The following is a 15,537-nucleotide window of genomic DNA, read 5'->3' on the forward strand; positions in this document are numbered from 1 at the left end:
TTTATTATTATTTAAAACTGCTTTTATTGTTGCCAAAAAAAACTAATAACATTTTTTACAGAAGTGAAAAACAGTGAAATACAGTGAAAAAAGAAATAGAGAGTATATAGCTTAAGTATGGGGAATACTTTTTTGTTTTGTGTTGTAAAGAAATGGATGCATTCAATTTATCTGAAGTAACAAAAATGTATAATACAAGAAAGTCAAATAAAAGGCAAACCAAATACCTAAAATCAAGTTTTAAATATTCAGAAAATATGAGAAATATTTCTTGAGCGGAATATCAGCATATTAGAATGATTTTTGAAGGTCGTTACATAGTAGCCTTGCTGTTAGCCCAGCGGCATGGCATTAAGATGCTAGCAGCGTCCCGATGTGACTAAATAATTTATATATATATACATATATATATATATATATATATATATATATTTACACACACACATATAATATTTCTAAAGGATCATGTAGCATGCAAAAATGTGTTTTAAATATATTTAAAAAAATATTTCAATAATAATTTCTAAAACAATAATGAGATAAATTTTTATAAATGTTATTTGTCCAATATATAAAATAAAAAAGTAATTTATAAACAAATATATATATACCTCCCACCACCCAAACAGTTTTCTCATGAATTCATATGAATTACTTAATAATTTGCCAAAATGAAAAAAGAAAGAAAAAGTTTTTTTTCTGTGAAATCAGTGTTGTTAACACTCTTAATTAGACCTTTATGCTGACATTACATTTTGTTGTGATTGATAGTCAAAGGAGTTCTCCTAATCAATTACTTGTAAGTATTCTTTTCATTTCTGTCTGAAAGCAGCTCTCTAGGCTTTGTAATGGGCACACGTTTCAAATCGTCTCATCCGACATCATTTTTACTCATGCAGTGCAAGTGTGCAATAGTCGTTACAATAAATCACATTTATGTAGAAAGTCACGGAGATGTTTAAACAAGTTTCTACAGTATTTAGTTTATGGGGATGCATTGCCTCTTTGGAAAGGAGTATAGACACAGACGTGAAACTTTACACTATGGAATGCCATGGCAGCATCAAGGGATCCTAATGACGTTTTCAGTCTAACCGCTGCACATACATAATACTGTATTGTTTGGAGAGGAGTGCAGATCTATCCGTGTTACATGATATATGTGCGGCTACAAAAACAACTTTATTGCCTGCTTTGAAGTTTCTTTTTAAGGTATTTAGTACTTAGTTTAGTCTGACACCCTCCCCATTACACTGAAGTGTTGGTCTGGGTGCATGCGTCTTTTTGTTTGTGTGTTTCATATATTAGGGGGAATTTTCTACAGCTGACCTTTTGCCAGACCCGACTCGCTTGCATCCTTCAAGGCATATTTACAAAACCAAATGGAATATGACCTTAATAGTAATGCCTCCTTTTAAATGATTCCAGTACTGTTTTCAATCTGGGGTTAATGCTTTGGTTTTCCTTCTGATACCTGTGGTGGACTTTATTGATGCTGTATGAAGTTTGTGAGTTATTTCTTTTGGCGCTGAAACGCTATGTAAATAAAAGCAAATGGGTTTGATTTATCAGATCATTATTGAAAGCTTCAGGCAATCATGAGTTTCAAACAACATTTAAGCTGGTAGACAAAGTAGCAGTGGGCAACACTGTAGTCAGTGTCTTGTGGACATGTAAAATGGCCCAGTTTCTTCTGTCATCACGCTGATGGTGAGAGGTTTGGGTTTTGCTCACTTCCCACCAGCTCTTTTTGCCTCGAGGCTTATAAGCTACAGTAATGTTGCTAGAAAGTACAGTCATCTGGGGGACAGTAATTGCATTTTTTGAAGAATTAAACAGGGCAGAGGACACTTTGCACTTAAATTCTTCCCCTAACTTCCTTTTTTTCCCATCTCCAGAGATTGAATTATATTGACCCAAGAAATAATATAGCTCAAAATTCCCAAGTGGGTCACAATTACCGAAAATATGTTAAATGATTTTTTTTTTTTTTTGCATCGATGATAATATGCCAAATAAATGTCTTGTTAGACTGTACCATGTATAGGGGGGTTCATAGCTTGTGTTATACTGCATAAATTGACAACAGTGGGACTCATCTGTATGTCTCTCTCTCTTATTGCCCCTGCAGTGTGCATTTGCCCTTGCTTGACCGCAGTGTGCCTGACTTCTCTAGCTTTAGCTCTGTGGATGATTGGCTGGACGCTATTAAGATGGGCCAGTACAAAGACAACTTTGCCAATGGCAACTTCACCAGCTTCGACCTCGTTTCCCAGATGACCATGGAGTAAGTGCTATACCTATGAGAGAGGGCAGCTTGGAAAACAGCCACACTTTGATCACTGAGTCAACAGAACCTCTAGGGGAACTTTGACTCCATAAGTGCTGACTGGTTTTTCATACTTTTGCTCTATAATGCCCTTAGTTCATAGTTCTTACTCTATTTACTGTATTAGGCCTGCACAGTAGAATATAGAATATAATATTTAATGTGAAATAGAAAATCTTAAATTTTTTTGTTTTGTTTTTTGGAAATAAATTAATTTTGGTATTCCAATGAAGCATTCAATTTATCTTAAGTGACAAACATACAAGATAATCAAATAATCAAATAAAAGGCTAATCAAATTCAAAAGAAAATATGAGAAATATCTAGCAGAATATCAGTATATAAGGATTTCTGAAGGTCGTTGTTAGTAGCCATGCAGTTAGCCCAGCAACATATAGCACTAAGATGCTAGCAGCTTCCCAATGTGATAATATGTATAGTTGAAGTTCGAATTATTAGCCCACCTGAGTTATTAGCCCCCCTGTATATTTTTCCCTTATCTCTGTTTTGTAATTCTCAATTTGGTTAATTTTGCCAACCGACAACTGACAACCGCCACTCTTTAACTGAATATTATCGGTTAACTGGTCAGATTATTATAAAATTATTATTTGATTTAAAAAAATATATATATATAAATATATATATATATATATATATATATATATACTGTATATGTGTGTGTGTGTGTATTTTTTGTCTGACACAATAAATGTTGCATTTTAAAGTACTCATTCATTTGAATATGTTAACAACAGCATACAGAACATCCGAACAACAGCACATTTTCAAGCACATGCAGCGTTTCCAACAGAAAAACAGAATAAACTAAGTAAAAAGAATAAAATAAATAGTCCTGCCCTGGATATTTTTCACTTAAATGACAAGTTTAGATTACAAAACGAAAATACTGACTGAATCCTTTTTAAGAATATGCTGTTTGTCCAATCATGTTTTTTTTTCTGTCAACAAAAACACCGCCTCTGCTTTTATTAGACTGAAAAATCAAAAAGACGCTTTTTCTGCTCAAAGTTGTCTTTTTTCAACTGTGAGCACACAGCATGCAGCAGCAAAAACGTGAGGCGTACCAGGTGCCAGAAAACGCTCACAGCCATTAGTTAACTATTTAAAAGATCCCCCTCTCAACACAAAAATCACATTCGCTGTGACCGGCCCCTGATGCAGCCAAATAAAACAAAACAAAATTTTATGAGTTCACATTGATAATCAATAAAGCGTAATTGGCATGCTGTCACGGGAGAGAGCCCTGAGCTCGTAATATCCTCAGGCCCAGGGCTCCCTCCCGTCAGAAGGGCGAGAGGGAAGTTCGAGCTCAGGTAGTTCTCGAGAACTCCCCTGCTTGTCGCAGTGTAAGAAGTTTAAACAAGGTTATCTTGGGTAATAATTTGGTTTAGTCGATTGGCTAAGGTGTATGTTTTTGGACGGTGGGAGGAAACAGGGGAACTTAAGGGAAACCCACGCGAACACGGGGAGAACATAGAAACTCTGCACAGAAACGTCAACGGGCCTGATAGGAGGATGGACCAGCGGTGTTCTTGCTGTGAGGCGACAGTGCTAGCCACTGGGCCACCGTGTCGCCCTATCGGAAAAAAAAGGGTGGGAAGTAGGGGTTGGAAGGGGGGAAACTATGAGACAAAGATAACTTGAATGAAAAACTCTGGTTATTTATAATGCTTATGTCATCATCTAATAGAGCAGATTACAGAGCTAATGAGGTGCCAGCCGTTTTGATCATAAGTCTTCTCATATTAGTTTATAAATAAACCACACATAATAATATTCTTAAACAATTAACTTATACGATTAATTGGTTAAAATGCACTCTTTCGGTTAGCGGTTAATCGGTTATTATTAGCATCCCTGTTTAACAGAAAGATTTTATTTTAACACATTTCTAAACATAATTGATTTAATAACTTATTTCTAATAACTGATTTATTTTAGCTTTGCCAAGATTGATTGATTCATTCATTAATTTTCTTTTCGGCAAAACAGTGTTTTGTTCTGTAGACAATCAAAGAATATTGCTTATTAGGTTTTAATAATATTGATCTTTAAATGGCTTTTCAAAAACAAAAACTGCTTTTATTGTTGCTAAAATTAAACAAATAAGACTTTCTCCAGAAGAAAAAATATAATTGGAAATAGTGTGGAACAATTCCTTGCTTTGTTAATCATCGTTATATATTTAAAAAAAAATAATAACTACACGAGGACTAATAATTGTGACTTCATCTGTATATAGATTGCATGTGTTTCATGGATCATGTAGTAACCAAAAGATCATTTTAAATACATTTAAATGGAAAAAAAGAAAATTGCAATACTTTTTTTTTCTTTTCTTGGTGAGAAGAAGGAATTTAAAAAAATAAATTAATCTCTACTAACTTCAAACTTAAATAATGGTGTGCATGTACGTTATATCTAGATTATTAAATGTTGTTAAAATGTAGATCATTGGAACTTCATAATATCTTCTGCATTGAAGAGTCGCATTGTAAAGTAGTACCATTTATTTAGCGATATAATGATAAATGCACATGCACAAGGAAAATTCACAATTTCACTTTCAATATGATTGACTGTGTAGCTGTACTAAGACTCCAGTCTTTTTTTCAAAATGCATCATCAATTGCAGCTGAAATCATTTCTCAGCGATAAGACACCATCTGGATTTAACTCAGAAATAAATATAGGCATGTTTCCTTGTTTGTTGCTGCCTGTCAATCAGTGTACAAATGGGAACCACAGAAATGCACTCATAGATTTTTTCCCGTCTCCTCACCTCAGCTGTTACCTGGCCAAACCAGACATGCCACGGAAAAACAAAGGAGGCGTTGTTGTTTCAGAGACGCTTGGGTTGTGAAACAAACAGAGGATGATCGGGATTATGGAATTTACCATTTACTCATCTTGAACTAACATGCAGAGTTTACTTTGGCATCATGCGATGAAACCAGTGAATAAAAATGTGTTACTACAGCATTATGGTATCAGCTTCAGAGCGCTCGAGTTTAATCTTGCTTCTTTCTCTGTAGGGACATTCTCCGGGTCGGAGTGACACTAGCAGGTCATCAGAAGAAGATCCTCAACAGCGTTCAGATGATGAGGGCTCAGATGAACCAGATCCAGTCGGTAGAGGTTTGACCACGTGCCCTCGATTAGACTGGGCGGAGGACAACAGGAGGAGGCGGAGAGCCAGCGTGAAGGGATGGGGCGGCCACCGCAGACCCCTAAGCCTGATTTTCCTTCTGGACCACCTAGGATACCCACCTGCCCCCTCCTCCCAAACACTCTCGTTCTCCATCTGTGTCATCTGACTCCCCCATTAACCCCCAGACACCCTAATGGGCTGGATTCGGGGAAAGCTGCGTCTGGAAAATATGGTCACAACACCTGATCGTTTAGTTTTAGCCACCACCAATCACAGGATGACCCTTCAGTCTGCCAGCAATAGGCCCCGCCCCTATTTCCTTCTCATTTTGTTCCTTTCCAGTTATTCTTTTTTTATCATCTTCATTTTTTTAAAGAGTTTTTTTGTAAAGAATTTTTAAAGCTATGAAAACATAAGGAATCTATATGAAATGTATAGATTGCAGACTGAATACGGTGGACTGAATTAAAAGGCTACCCTTTAAAAGGGCAATGAAGAAACAGGAGATAAAAAAACAAACTTCACCCCATGATACATGCTTCTGAGATTTTCTTTTTGAATATTTTAGGAAAATCCTGACTAGAAATAATGACTGTCTGCTCAGTGGATACACACACACACACACATGGGACAACCTGCGGGACCGTAATCCCTCTTCCCTTGTTGACAGTCAGGGGAAAAGTATGTGAACACCATGAAATGGCACTTCCTTCTGGCAGCTGATTCTGCCTTGAAGAAAACATGAGACTTCAGTCATTCAAACTACATCAACACAAACAAACAGAGGAAGGAAAAAAAATGCAGTTATCACAGTGTTGCAATTTGTGGTGCAGATTTCTCATTGCTCGGGGGGAGGAAAACAGAAATCTTTTACAGATGTCATAAAACAGCCTGCCAAAATTGAGCATCATCTCTTTGTACCTCGTCCTGTACATATCAGATGCACTTGACGTCGTGAGGTCATCAGTACAAGCCTGATGCAGTCCAACATTTAGCTTCATTTTGAGTATTAGATTGAGCTACATTGACATTTGATGGACTTTCTTTAGAGTGCGCAAACGTTTGTGACTCGAGGGGGTCATCTTTTATATTCTTCTTCCTTTTTTTGTCATGGGCTAAGATGATTTAGTTTGAAAGACGGCGTAAGATGTTCTCCCCCATAAAGAAAACTTTTTAGCTCGCTCTTTTGGTGAACCAGAGAAGGACCCCGAGTGCACGTATGGTGTGGTCCTCACATCTCCGCTCTTCTTTTATGCTCGAATCCCTGCCGTGCGAGTGTGTGCATGTGTGCGTATGGAGCCCATGTGCGGTGCAAAACTATGATTTCAGGGGATGCTTGGATTTGATACACGTCGCAGATCACTGTGTCGATATGCTTATATTTTTGCCACCAAAATCATTTCTTTTAAAAGATCAACGTTTTGTAATATGGTGTTTAGGAGTTTTAATATCTGATAAAGAGTTAGAGGACATTTTCATAACAGGAAAGTCATTGTGAAGCATAGTTTTATATAAGGATGCTGTTACGACATTTTTAAACAGGTTACATTCACCGATCGGGGGGTCAAGATTAAATCTGACATCTAAAAAACAAGCTGGAGTTTCGTCAACGAATCACAAAATGTAAATGAGTGTGTATAGGTTTTATTTTATACAGAGAAAGCATTCGTAATTGCGTAAGATACTTCACCTGCATTGACGTAAAACTGTATATAATATTCTGAATCAGAAACTCCCCCCCGCCTGAGAGGTTTTTCTCAAAGCTGTGTTGGATTTTAGTGTACAGATTAGTTTTTTTTTAATGTGTTGTTGATGGAGAGTTGCTATTGTCTGTTTATTTTGGGCTTTTCGTTTTGTACTAGGACGGGCTGAGAGATGAAGCAGCCGTAGAGATGAACAGGCCGGAGGCATCTTCATCCATGCTGGAGTGTATGTGTGCGTGTGTTTCTGAGTGTGTTTGCACATGCAGGTACATCCGTGTACCAGCATTACAGTCACTGTGGATAACAATATACTTGTCGCTCGGTCGACGAGGGGCTCTCGCTTTATTTCCATAACCTCAGTGTTGACATGCATCTGTTAAAAACACAGTACTGTGAGGTCGGTTCAGTATAGCTAAAGTCTGAATCTCAAAGTGCTGATAAAGTTCTGATCAGATGGTGTTGACCGTTTCTCTGTTCTTCCCATTACATGATGCTTCCATTAGAAAAAAAAGACTATTATCAGGCAGTGTTTGGGCGTCCAGCAGACAGGCCATCCCGGGTAGAGATCAATTCAAAAGGCTTGAGAGACACCAATGTTTACCTTCCTGTGTGTCCAGAAAGAAGGTAGGATTTCATTTTTCCATTGAGCTTGAGGTACTACAGTAAGTGGCCCTTAAGTTTTAGCTCTCAGCTTTTCAGACCTTTTCATCACCAGCAGGAGGATTTAGGGAGAGAGGAAATCAATCTGGGCTTAACACTTCATCCTAACCAGCAAGCAGTTATTTGTCCGTCCACATTAGAAGCGAAAATCCAGCATGGCAGTCACAGTTGTTGTTTAATATGCAGTTACTGTAGCCCATGTTACTGTTTAAAAGTTTGGGGTTGGAAAGAATTTAGTTGAACTTTTATTTGGTTGCATTAAATTTGATTAGAAATGCAGTAAAAAAAACGGCAATATTGTAAACTATTTTTGCAGTTTAAAATAATTGTATTCTAATTTAATATATTTTGAAATGTAATTTATTTCTGTGGTGGCAAAGCTGGATTCTCAGCATCCTTTTACTTCACATGATCTTTTAGAAACATTTTAATATGCTTTTTAGTGCACAAGCAAAAAAAAAACTGTTATTAACAAACGGAAAACTTTTTTTTTTTAATTAATATTTTTTTATATTTATGATATTTTTTCATTCTTTTTTACAGCATTTATTTTACACTTAAATGTATTTTAGCAATCTGAAAGTTACTAGTTTTAAAAAGTTTTTTTCAAACAAATAAAAATTAAATTTTTTATTTAATTTATGTACAAATGAGATTATTTCATTTAGTGACAAAAAAAACTAACTTTTTCATTACTTAAAAAAATACTGAATATTTTAAAGTCTGTGATTTTATGGTTCCATGCTTAACAAATCCAATACAGATTATCATTCCACAACACTAAAAATGTCTCTTCAGTGTTCCATTTTCAGTATCAAGTTGTTGAAGCATGGTCCCATTTAGGGCTTAAAAAGTAAGCCAAATTGTCATTCAGAATCTCACTTTACCAGGTCCAATTTTTTTTTCCAATTGACCTCGCTCTGTTAAGGCTTATGTGTACTTTTGCAGCCACATCTGATCTCTGGTTAAGCATATTTACAGTACAAAACTTGTCTGTGAATTATGAGGGGAAACAAACAAAATAAATAAATAATAATCATTCATTAATCATAATCAAGTCAAAATATTTAGATTTTAGGCCAAATCACCCAGCCCTAGTCCCATTTTAAAAGCCTCTCATAAGTAAATAAACTATTTTTTAACATTCATAACAATCTATACACGCTGTCTAATAACATTTAATTAGCATATTATCTGTTTGCAGTTAATGCAATACATTACAACTTGGTCACATTGAGCTGCTGGTTAGGACGAGAGGTGATTCAGGGAGGTGAGAGACAGATTTAGAGTGAAGGATGTTCTCACATAAAAACGCATACCAGTGGTGGTGCCAGCAGCCATCTTTACCTGTCTGTCCAGCACACATCCTCTCAATATTTAATGGCGTCTCAGTGTCACTGCTGCACTGTGAGACTAAGGTCTTGAATCCCTCGTCTTCCTCAGAATAACACCGCTTTCTCCTTCACCCTCCTAGGACAATCTTTGTCACCGAAAACTGCAGGATCCACACACACACACACACACACACACACACACGCATACACACACACACACACACACACACACACACAAATAAATTCATGGCAGTAGCAATATTTAGAGGTACGACCCACAAGTTATGGCATGCTTTAAATCTGCCTAAAAGTTCAGGATTAACAGAGCTTTGAATGAAATCCAGTGCTGAAGGGATATCCTGTATCCCTGATCCCCGACTTCTTTTCCTTCCAGTGAAATGTGTTATATCAGAAAAATAAAAAGAGGTTTTTCTCTCGCTGTTTGGCACCGACTTTCTGGTACTTTGCATCGAGAGATCCGAAGGAACATTAGCAGCCAATGAGCCTTTCTGTTTTAAGATATTGATACGTTGAAAGATTCTGACACGCTTGACATTTGCTACACATTAAAGCTGTATTTATATTGGACTATTTCATCTGATTCATCTAATGTAATTCACTTTTTTTCCCACCGTTCAAGTTTGTTTCTCAGTAGGGGACTAATTACTTCATACGCCTCTGTCTCTCATTTGTCGTTTAACAGAACACTTCGTAGACCACAGACAAATGAGACGTGGCCTTGAGAGTGTGAAAGAATGTCACGCTGAGTGATTTAAGCACTTCTGTTATTTTTTTCACATGGATTACCACCTTAAATGCAAGCTTTCTACCACAACACAGTGCTGGGAAAGATGGCACATAGGAATTTCTATTTCTTGTGAAAATGACCAATAAGCTGCCGTTATGTGGACATGCGAACTGCAAATGTTCTTTCTGGCGAGCAAAAACGTGACCGTGCACCATTTAAAGCTTTTTGTTGAAAGCTGGGTGACAGCAAGCTGTGAACAGCATATGCTCGCAGCTACCGCCGAAGCATAATACCAATGCAAAACCGTTATTATGATGATTATGTGTGACTGTGAACGTAAATACAAGCTGGCTCTGGCTCCCTCTCATTGGTCCATATTTCTGCCTGCATCCTCCAAATATGGTGGGAAGTTGTTGGGAGAGAAAATGGCTCCCCGAGCAGAGCTGTAGTGGCTGTAGGGCCGCAGCTCCCTCTGCTGTTAGGAAGGCAGTAGTGTGTTCTTCCGCATGTCTCTCAGCCCTGCTTTTCATTACAGGGCAGCAGACCTCTCTCTCTCTCTCTCTCTCTCTCTCTCTCTCTCTCTTGCCCAAATAGAGCACTGCCCACCTGGACCACTGTGATGGAGATGGGAGGTCCTGTTTCGCTGTATAAAATGTACATTTGACTGTAACCCTGTGAATGATGTAACAATTTCATTATTTGTAATATTGTTATTGGTTTATTTTCTAAAAATGAGAAAAAAAAGCCCAACTTGACTCTCCTCATTAAAAAATGAAATGAGATCTGTTATACAATGTCCTGTTTTGTGTGTGTGTGTGTGTGTGTGTGTGTGTGTGTGTGTGTGTGTGTGTGTGTGTGTGTGTGTGTGTGTGTGTGTGTGTGCGCGCACACAATTAGGATCACATTTTAGCTTTCCGTCTATTGATTTTAAAACATTTACATGAAACTAGTAAGCTAAAAACTGCAAGTAAGCTAAAATAAAATTAACTGAGCTAGTTTTTTATAGCAAGCTTTCTTCTGTAGGTTTGATATTTTAATTTTGTTTGTTGACAAAATGGATAATTGACAGCGTTCGATGCATTATTTTAATTGCCACTTGCACATTTCTCTCGTCCCATTAACCCCAAAAACAACTACCTCAACCCCCAAAAACAACTGAATAAAAAGTAACAATGTACAATGAATCTAACGTAAAAAAAAAAAAAAAAAATAGTAATAGTTTATTTATTTATTTGTTGTTTGTTTAACAGGGACAACACATTTGAGATTGTTATACAAAGACAACCAATGCCACGTACAGGGCTTATAGCATAAGGATAATTTGCATCCCTCGTCCCTGGTTAGGCTTTGAATAAAAAACTTAAATTAAATTAAAAACAAGTCAACAAATAAAAACAGTACAACAAGCACATAACAGTAAAAACAGGGCCACAAATAGAAAATGTAATTCAATCTGCATACTAAAGAGAAATGTAACCTGACCAAGCTGTTTGAATAATATGTAATGTTCACATTGCTGTAAAGATTTCAACCATTCTTTCAGCTTTACAGAAAAAAAACAGAATTTTGTTTGTAACTTTAAAACAACAGGCATGGCAATCCATAGATGTGAACCTTTCACTGAAACGGATGACTGACCCACAGTGGTTCTGCATCTGTGGATTCTACAGTTCCCATTTATTGCCCCTCTAGTCTTTTTCCCATCACTGCTGAACTTATGTATGAACTCACAGACTATCCTAGGGACAAGACTACGTATACACTTAAACACATTTTTTAAAACTTTAAAAAATATTTAAAAAGCATCAGAATTTTACAAGTTATATATATTTTTAAAGAATTTTACATTGATTTTGCCACTTTATTGGTTTCTGATCCATTATTTTTGAAGTTTGTTTGTAATGTCACAGGTGAAGCTTTGAATTACAAAATGTCAGCCAACAGCATTTGTAAACATTGATTTACACTAACAAAACAATTAAGAAATAATTAATAATAAATATGAATTAAAATAATATACGACTAAATGTAATATTTGTAATATTGTAATATAACATTCAAATTAAAATGCCAATAAATAATTTATGTTTAATACAATCTATTCCGAGGTACCAGCGATATTTAGTGACCAAAATATCCATTCATCTGCATTTGTGCCATTATTTTTTTTTACATTTCTACAAAAAAATAAAATAAAATAAATAAACAAAATATTTTGAAAAAAGTGTCTGAAGCACTTAGTGTAAATTATAGTGAAAAACTAAATATTTAAAGTTTCAGCAGAACCAAAACGTAAATTACATTACCACGGATCATTTTCTTTTCTGTCTAAATGTGCATTAAATTGTAAAACTTTGTAACTTACAATTTGTTTTCATTTTATCCAAGAATATTTAAAATCATATTACAGCTAATAAACATAAATTAATACAAAAATTAATATAAGCACTAAAATTCCTAACTGATTTAAATTCTTCCATAAATTGTCCAAAATTTGCTTCCAGTGTACGGTGCTCAGCATATAGTACACCTCTCTCAAATCTCTCTTTCAAATTCATATTTTTTATAGTAAGCTTTACAATATTATATTTGTGCATATACATGAGATTAGTCTGTACTGAAGACAAATCTGGAGCTTAACAAAATAACTTATGATAACAGTCCAAAAATTAATTCACCCAAATGTATATGTTATAGAAAAATATTAAATACAAATTTAAAAAAGGGGAAAAATCAAGAGAGGCAAAACAAAACAATTAAGTAGAGATTTTGTAGGTTGTATTATTATTATTATTATTATTATTTAATATTTAGCTTGAATGTAATTGTAATATCTCTCAATTTCTAAATATGTTTGGTGACTAAAACATTTTAATAAATATATCTGTTTAATAAATCTGTTTTGTTTAAATGCACCAAAATACATTGCCCATATTCACTGAGAAGAAAACATGGGAAAATATTCATTTTCAAAATGGGGTGTACTCAATTATGCTGAGCACTGTGAGTGTCTTACCAGCACCTCAAATATAGCCACAACATGTTTTTGCTTAGCTTAGCTTGACTCTGCAATGTCCCTTTAAATATTTTAAAGCTCTAGTTGTTTTGCATTGCCACTCATTACAGTTTCGACAACTTGCTGAACTAAGGTATCTGTAAATATATCTTTAAAAGTTCACATTGAAGCCATTTACACGCCCCAAATCACTCCTGAGAGTTAGAGCAGTCTTTGTGCTGATGTTCCTGTGGGGTGTTTGGGTTTGTCTGCTCTCCCCCTCCTGCTGTTCTCTCCGACCGGATCCCAGTGTCTCCTCACAGCTCGTCCCAATTCGGAGGCCTCGTTAACGGGCCAATGTGTGAAAGCCCCACGACCTCACACTGACCTCGTCGAGACTGGCATTCGGAGGAAAAAAAAGCATCTCCTGCGACGAGAAGTGGGAGTTCAGGAGTTCAGTGAGGAACCCGCTGACACTTCAACAGTTCTTCAAGTCTAATCCCGACCGCCTTTGCTTCCCTCTCCTTTACGCCCTGTTAACCACTGCCACCACGGGCTCAGCAGGAACAGCACCAATGCCAGACCCTCAACAGAACAGGGACCAAAACCCCGCTGATCATCTTTCACTGGAAATGCACATGAAAGTGATCAGACTCGACGTGATCGCCCAGAAACATCTAGATTAATGGAAACGCCCTTTGCTTTTTCATTCATGCTCATGACGGCGATAGTGCTTGCTAAACCAGAATAGTTTGCACTCACACATCATTTCTATCAAATCTCATTTTTTTTAAAAAGATCACATTGTGGTCGAACTAAAGGGTTAGTTCAGGCCAAAAAAACTGCCATCATTTATGCATCCAAATCTAAATTTTCATTCATCTTCGTTACTGAAGCAAGGATATTTTTTATTAAATCGGAGAGGCTTCTATCTCTCCATTGGATGTGTGCTCACCCAAACTATCTGGCATGTTCATAAAGAGATCACTAAATAAATCCATGTGACTTTAGAGGATTCATCCAAGTCCTCTGAAGAGACAAGATTGTGCTTTAAAAGCAGCGAAACCAAATCAAGCAGCGTCGAGTTGAAGCGTGTTGAAATGTTTGGAGCGGAGAGCCTGATCATAACATTTTGCTGAGCTTTATAGGAGTGGGTGTAGGGAGGCACGGGGCACAAAGTAACTCGGGGTTAAATGTAACACATAGTTTTAAGGTATTTGCTCAGGGTTATTCATGGCATGCTTCCAAGGTTTTCACCACAGTGACAGCAGACAACTTCCTGCCAACTATTGAAAAAGTTCAGCGAAATTTGGATGAGAGAAATAGGAGAAACCATTGTTGCAGCATAAAAGTATTTTACTCTATTTTTTCATTTAAAAAAAAATCTGTGAAAGTATGGCAGTGAAATCTTATATTGTTGTGATCACAGTCTTCTAAGCTAAAAGATGGAACCATTTTGAAAGATGTAAAAAACAAACAGTCACTGCTAGCCAGTTTAGCGGAAAACACGACACAGCGGGGTTAGTTGTAATAGGGTGTTACAAATAAGCCACACACTGTTGGACACCAATTAAATTAACCAATTTTTTATTTTGAGAGTAATGTTGAGAACTTTTTAATTAAAAAATGTTTTGAATAGAAAATATTTTTTTAAGAATTTGTGTTACAACTTACCTTCTGACTGTTACAACTTGCCCCACAGGTGGGGAAAATAGTAACGTTTTCAGTACTAAAGACCCTTTAGGTAATACTGCACAGAAACCATAGATCCGGCAATCATAATTTCAGTGCTCATTAGTAGGAGAGGCTTGTGTGTTGTTGGTAAAAAAATAAAAAATAAAAAAATAGGACTACGGTGGCCGAGAGAGCTTAACGCGCTGCAATTTAGGAAAGCACATGCAATTACAAAAAGCATCAGCAAATAAAGAAATGATCTTTATCAATTTGACAGCAAATTGGTCACAACACAAACAACTGAAGAAACGCAAAGCAAATTGGTCACAACACTTGCAAATATCCACGTAACACAACAGCAATGACTGCTTCTCCACAAACAAGGAGAGGGAGAAAGTCACAAGACATTGTCTCAGAAAAATAATTCCAGAAATTTGATTTTGCATGATATTTCAAATTCAAAACACATACACATAGCTTTTGACCTGTTACTTTCCTGTGTTTCTCTAGGACTGATTTCATATGTTTGTTTATGAAATAATAAAATGTTTAGTGCGGTGCAATTTTTATTTTATTTTTTACATTACTTAAGCATCGATACCTTTTTACATTTTGAGCATTATAAACTCTAGATGGTGGATAATAAAGCCCAGATAAACCGTGAATGTAGACCAAATTATTCAGCAACTGTAAATGTTTTAGTTTAGGAAAGTCATTTTTTAGAAAATGCCTCTGACTGTGAGGGAAAGAAGGACACCGATATAGTCCCAGAAAACTTTTTACAGTAATATCATTTTGCATGCTATCGTCATCAAATTTGAAATACAAACTCATAAAACACTTTATATTTTTTAGGACATTACGTTAATGTTTTCCTGTGTTTCTATATGGAAAAACAAATATTGAACACGATACAATT

At 36.1% G+C, this 15,537-nt stretch overlaps 1 protein-coding gene across 11 annotated transcripts in view; it reads left to right on the forward strand.

Annotated features, from left to right (window-relative positions):
* The window catches only part of ephb2b (eph receptor B2b), a 258,150-nt gene extending 247,412 nt beyond the window's left edge, over window positions 1-10,738 (forward strand). For 5 of the 11 annotated variants that reach the window (XM_073915884.1, XM_073915881.1, XM_073915883.1 and 2 more), the window contains 2 exons: window positions 2,132-2,287; window positions 5,389-9,396. In XM_073915884.1, coding sequence (XP_073771985.1) covers window positions 2,132-2,287; window positions 5,389-5,497 — 265 coding nt within the window. In that variant the 3' untranslated portion in view covers window positions 5,498-9,396. 11 annotated transcript variants of the gene reach the window in all.
* The last annotated feature ends 4,799 nt before the right edge of the window (window positions 10,739-15,537 follow it).

Source organism: Danio rerio, chromosome 11 (assembly GCF_049306965.1).
Source record: "Danio rerio strain Tuebingen ecotype United States chromosome 11, GRCz12tu, whole genome shotgun sequence".
Taxonomy (NCBI): Eukaryota; Metazoa; Chordata; class Actinopteri; order Cypriniformes; family Danionidae; genus Danio; species Danio rerio.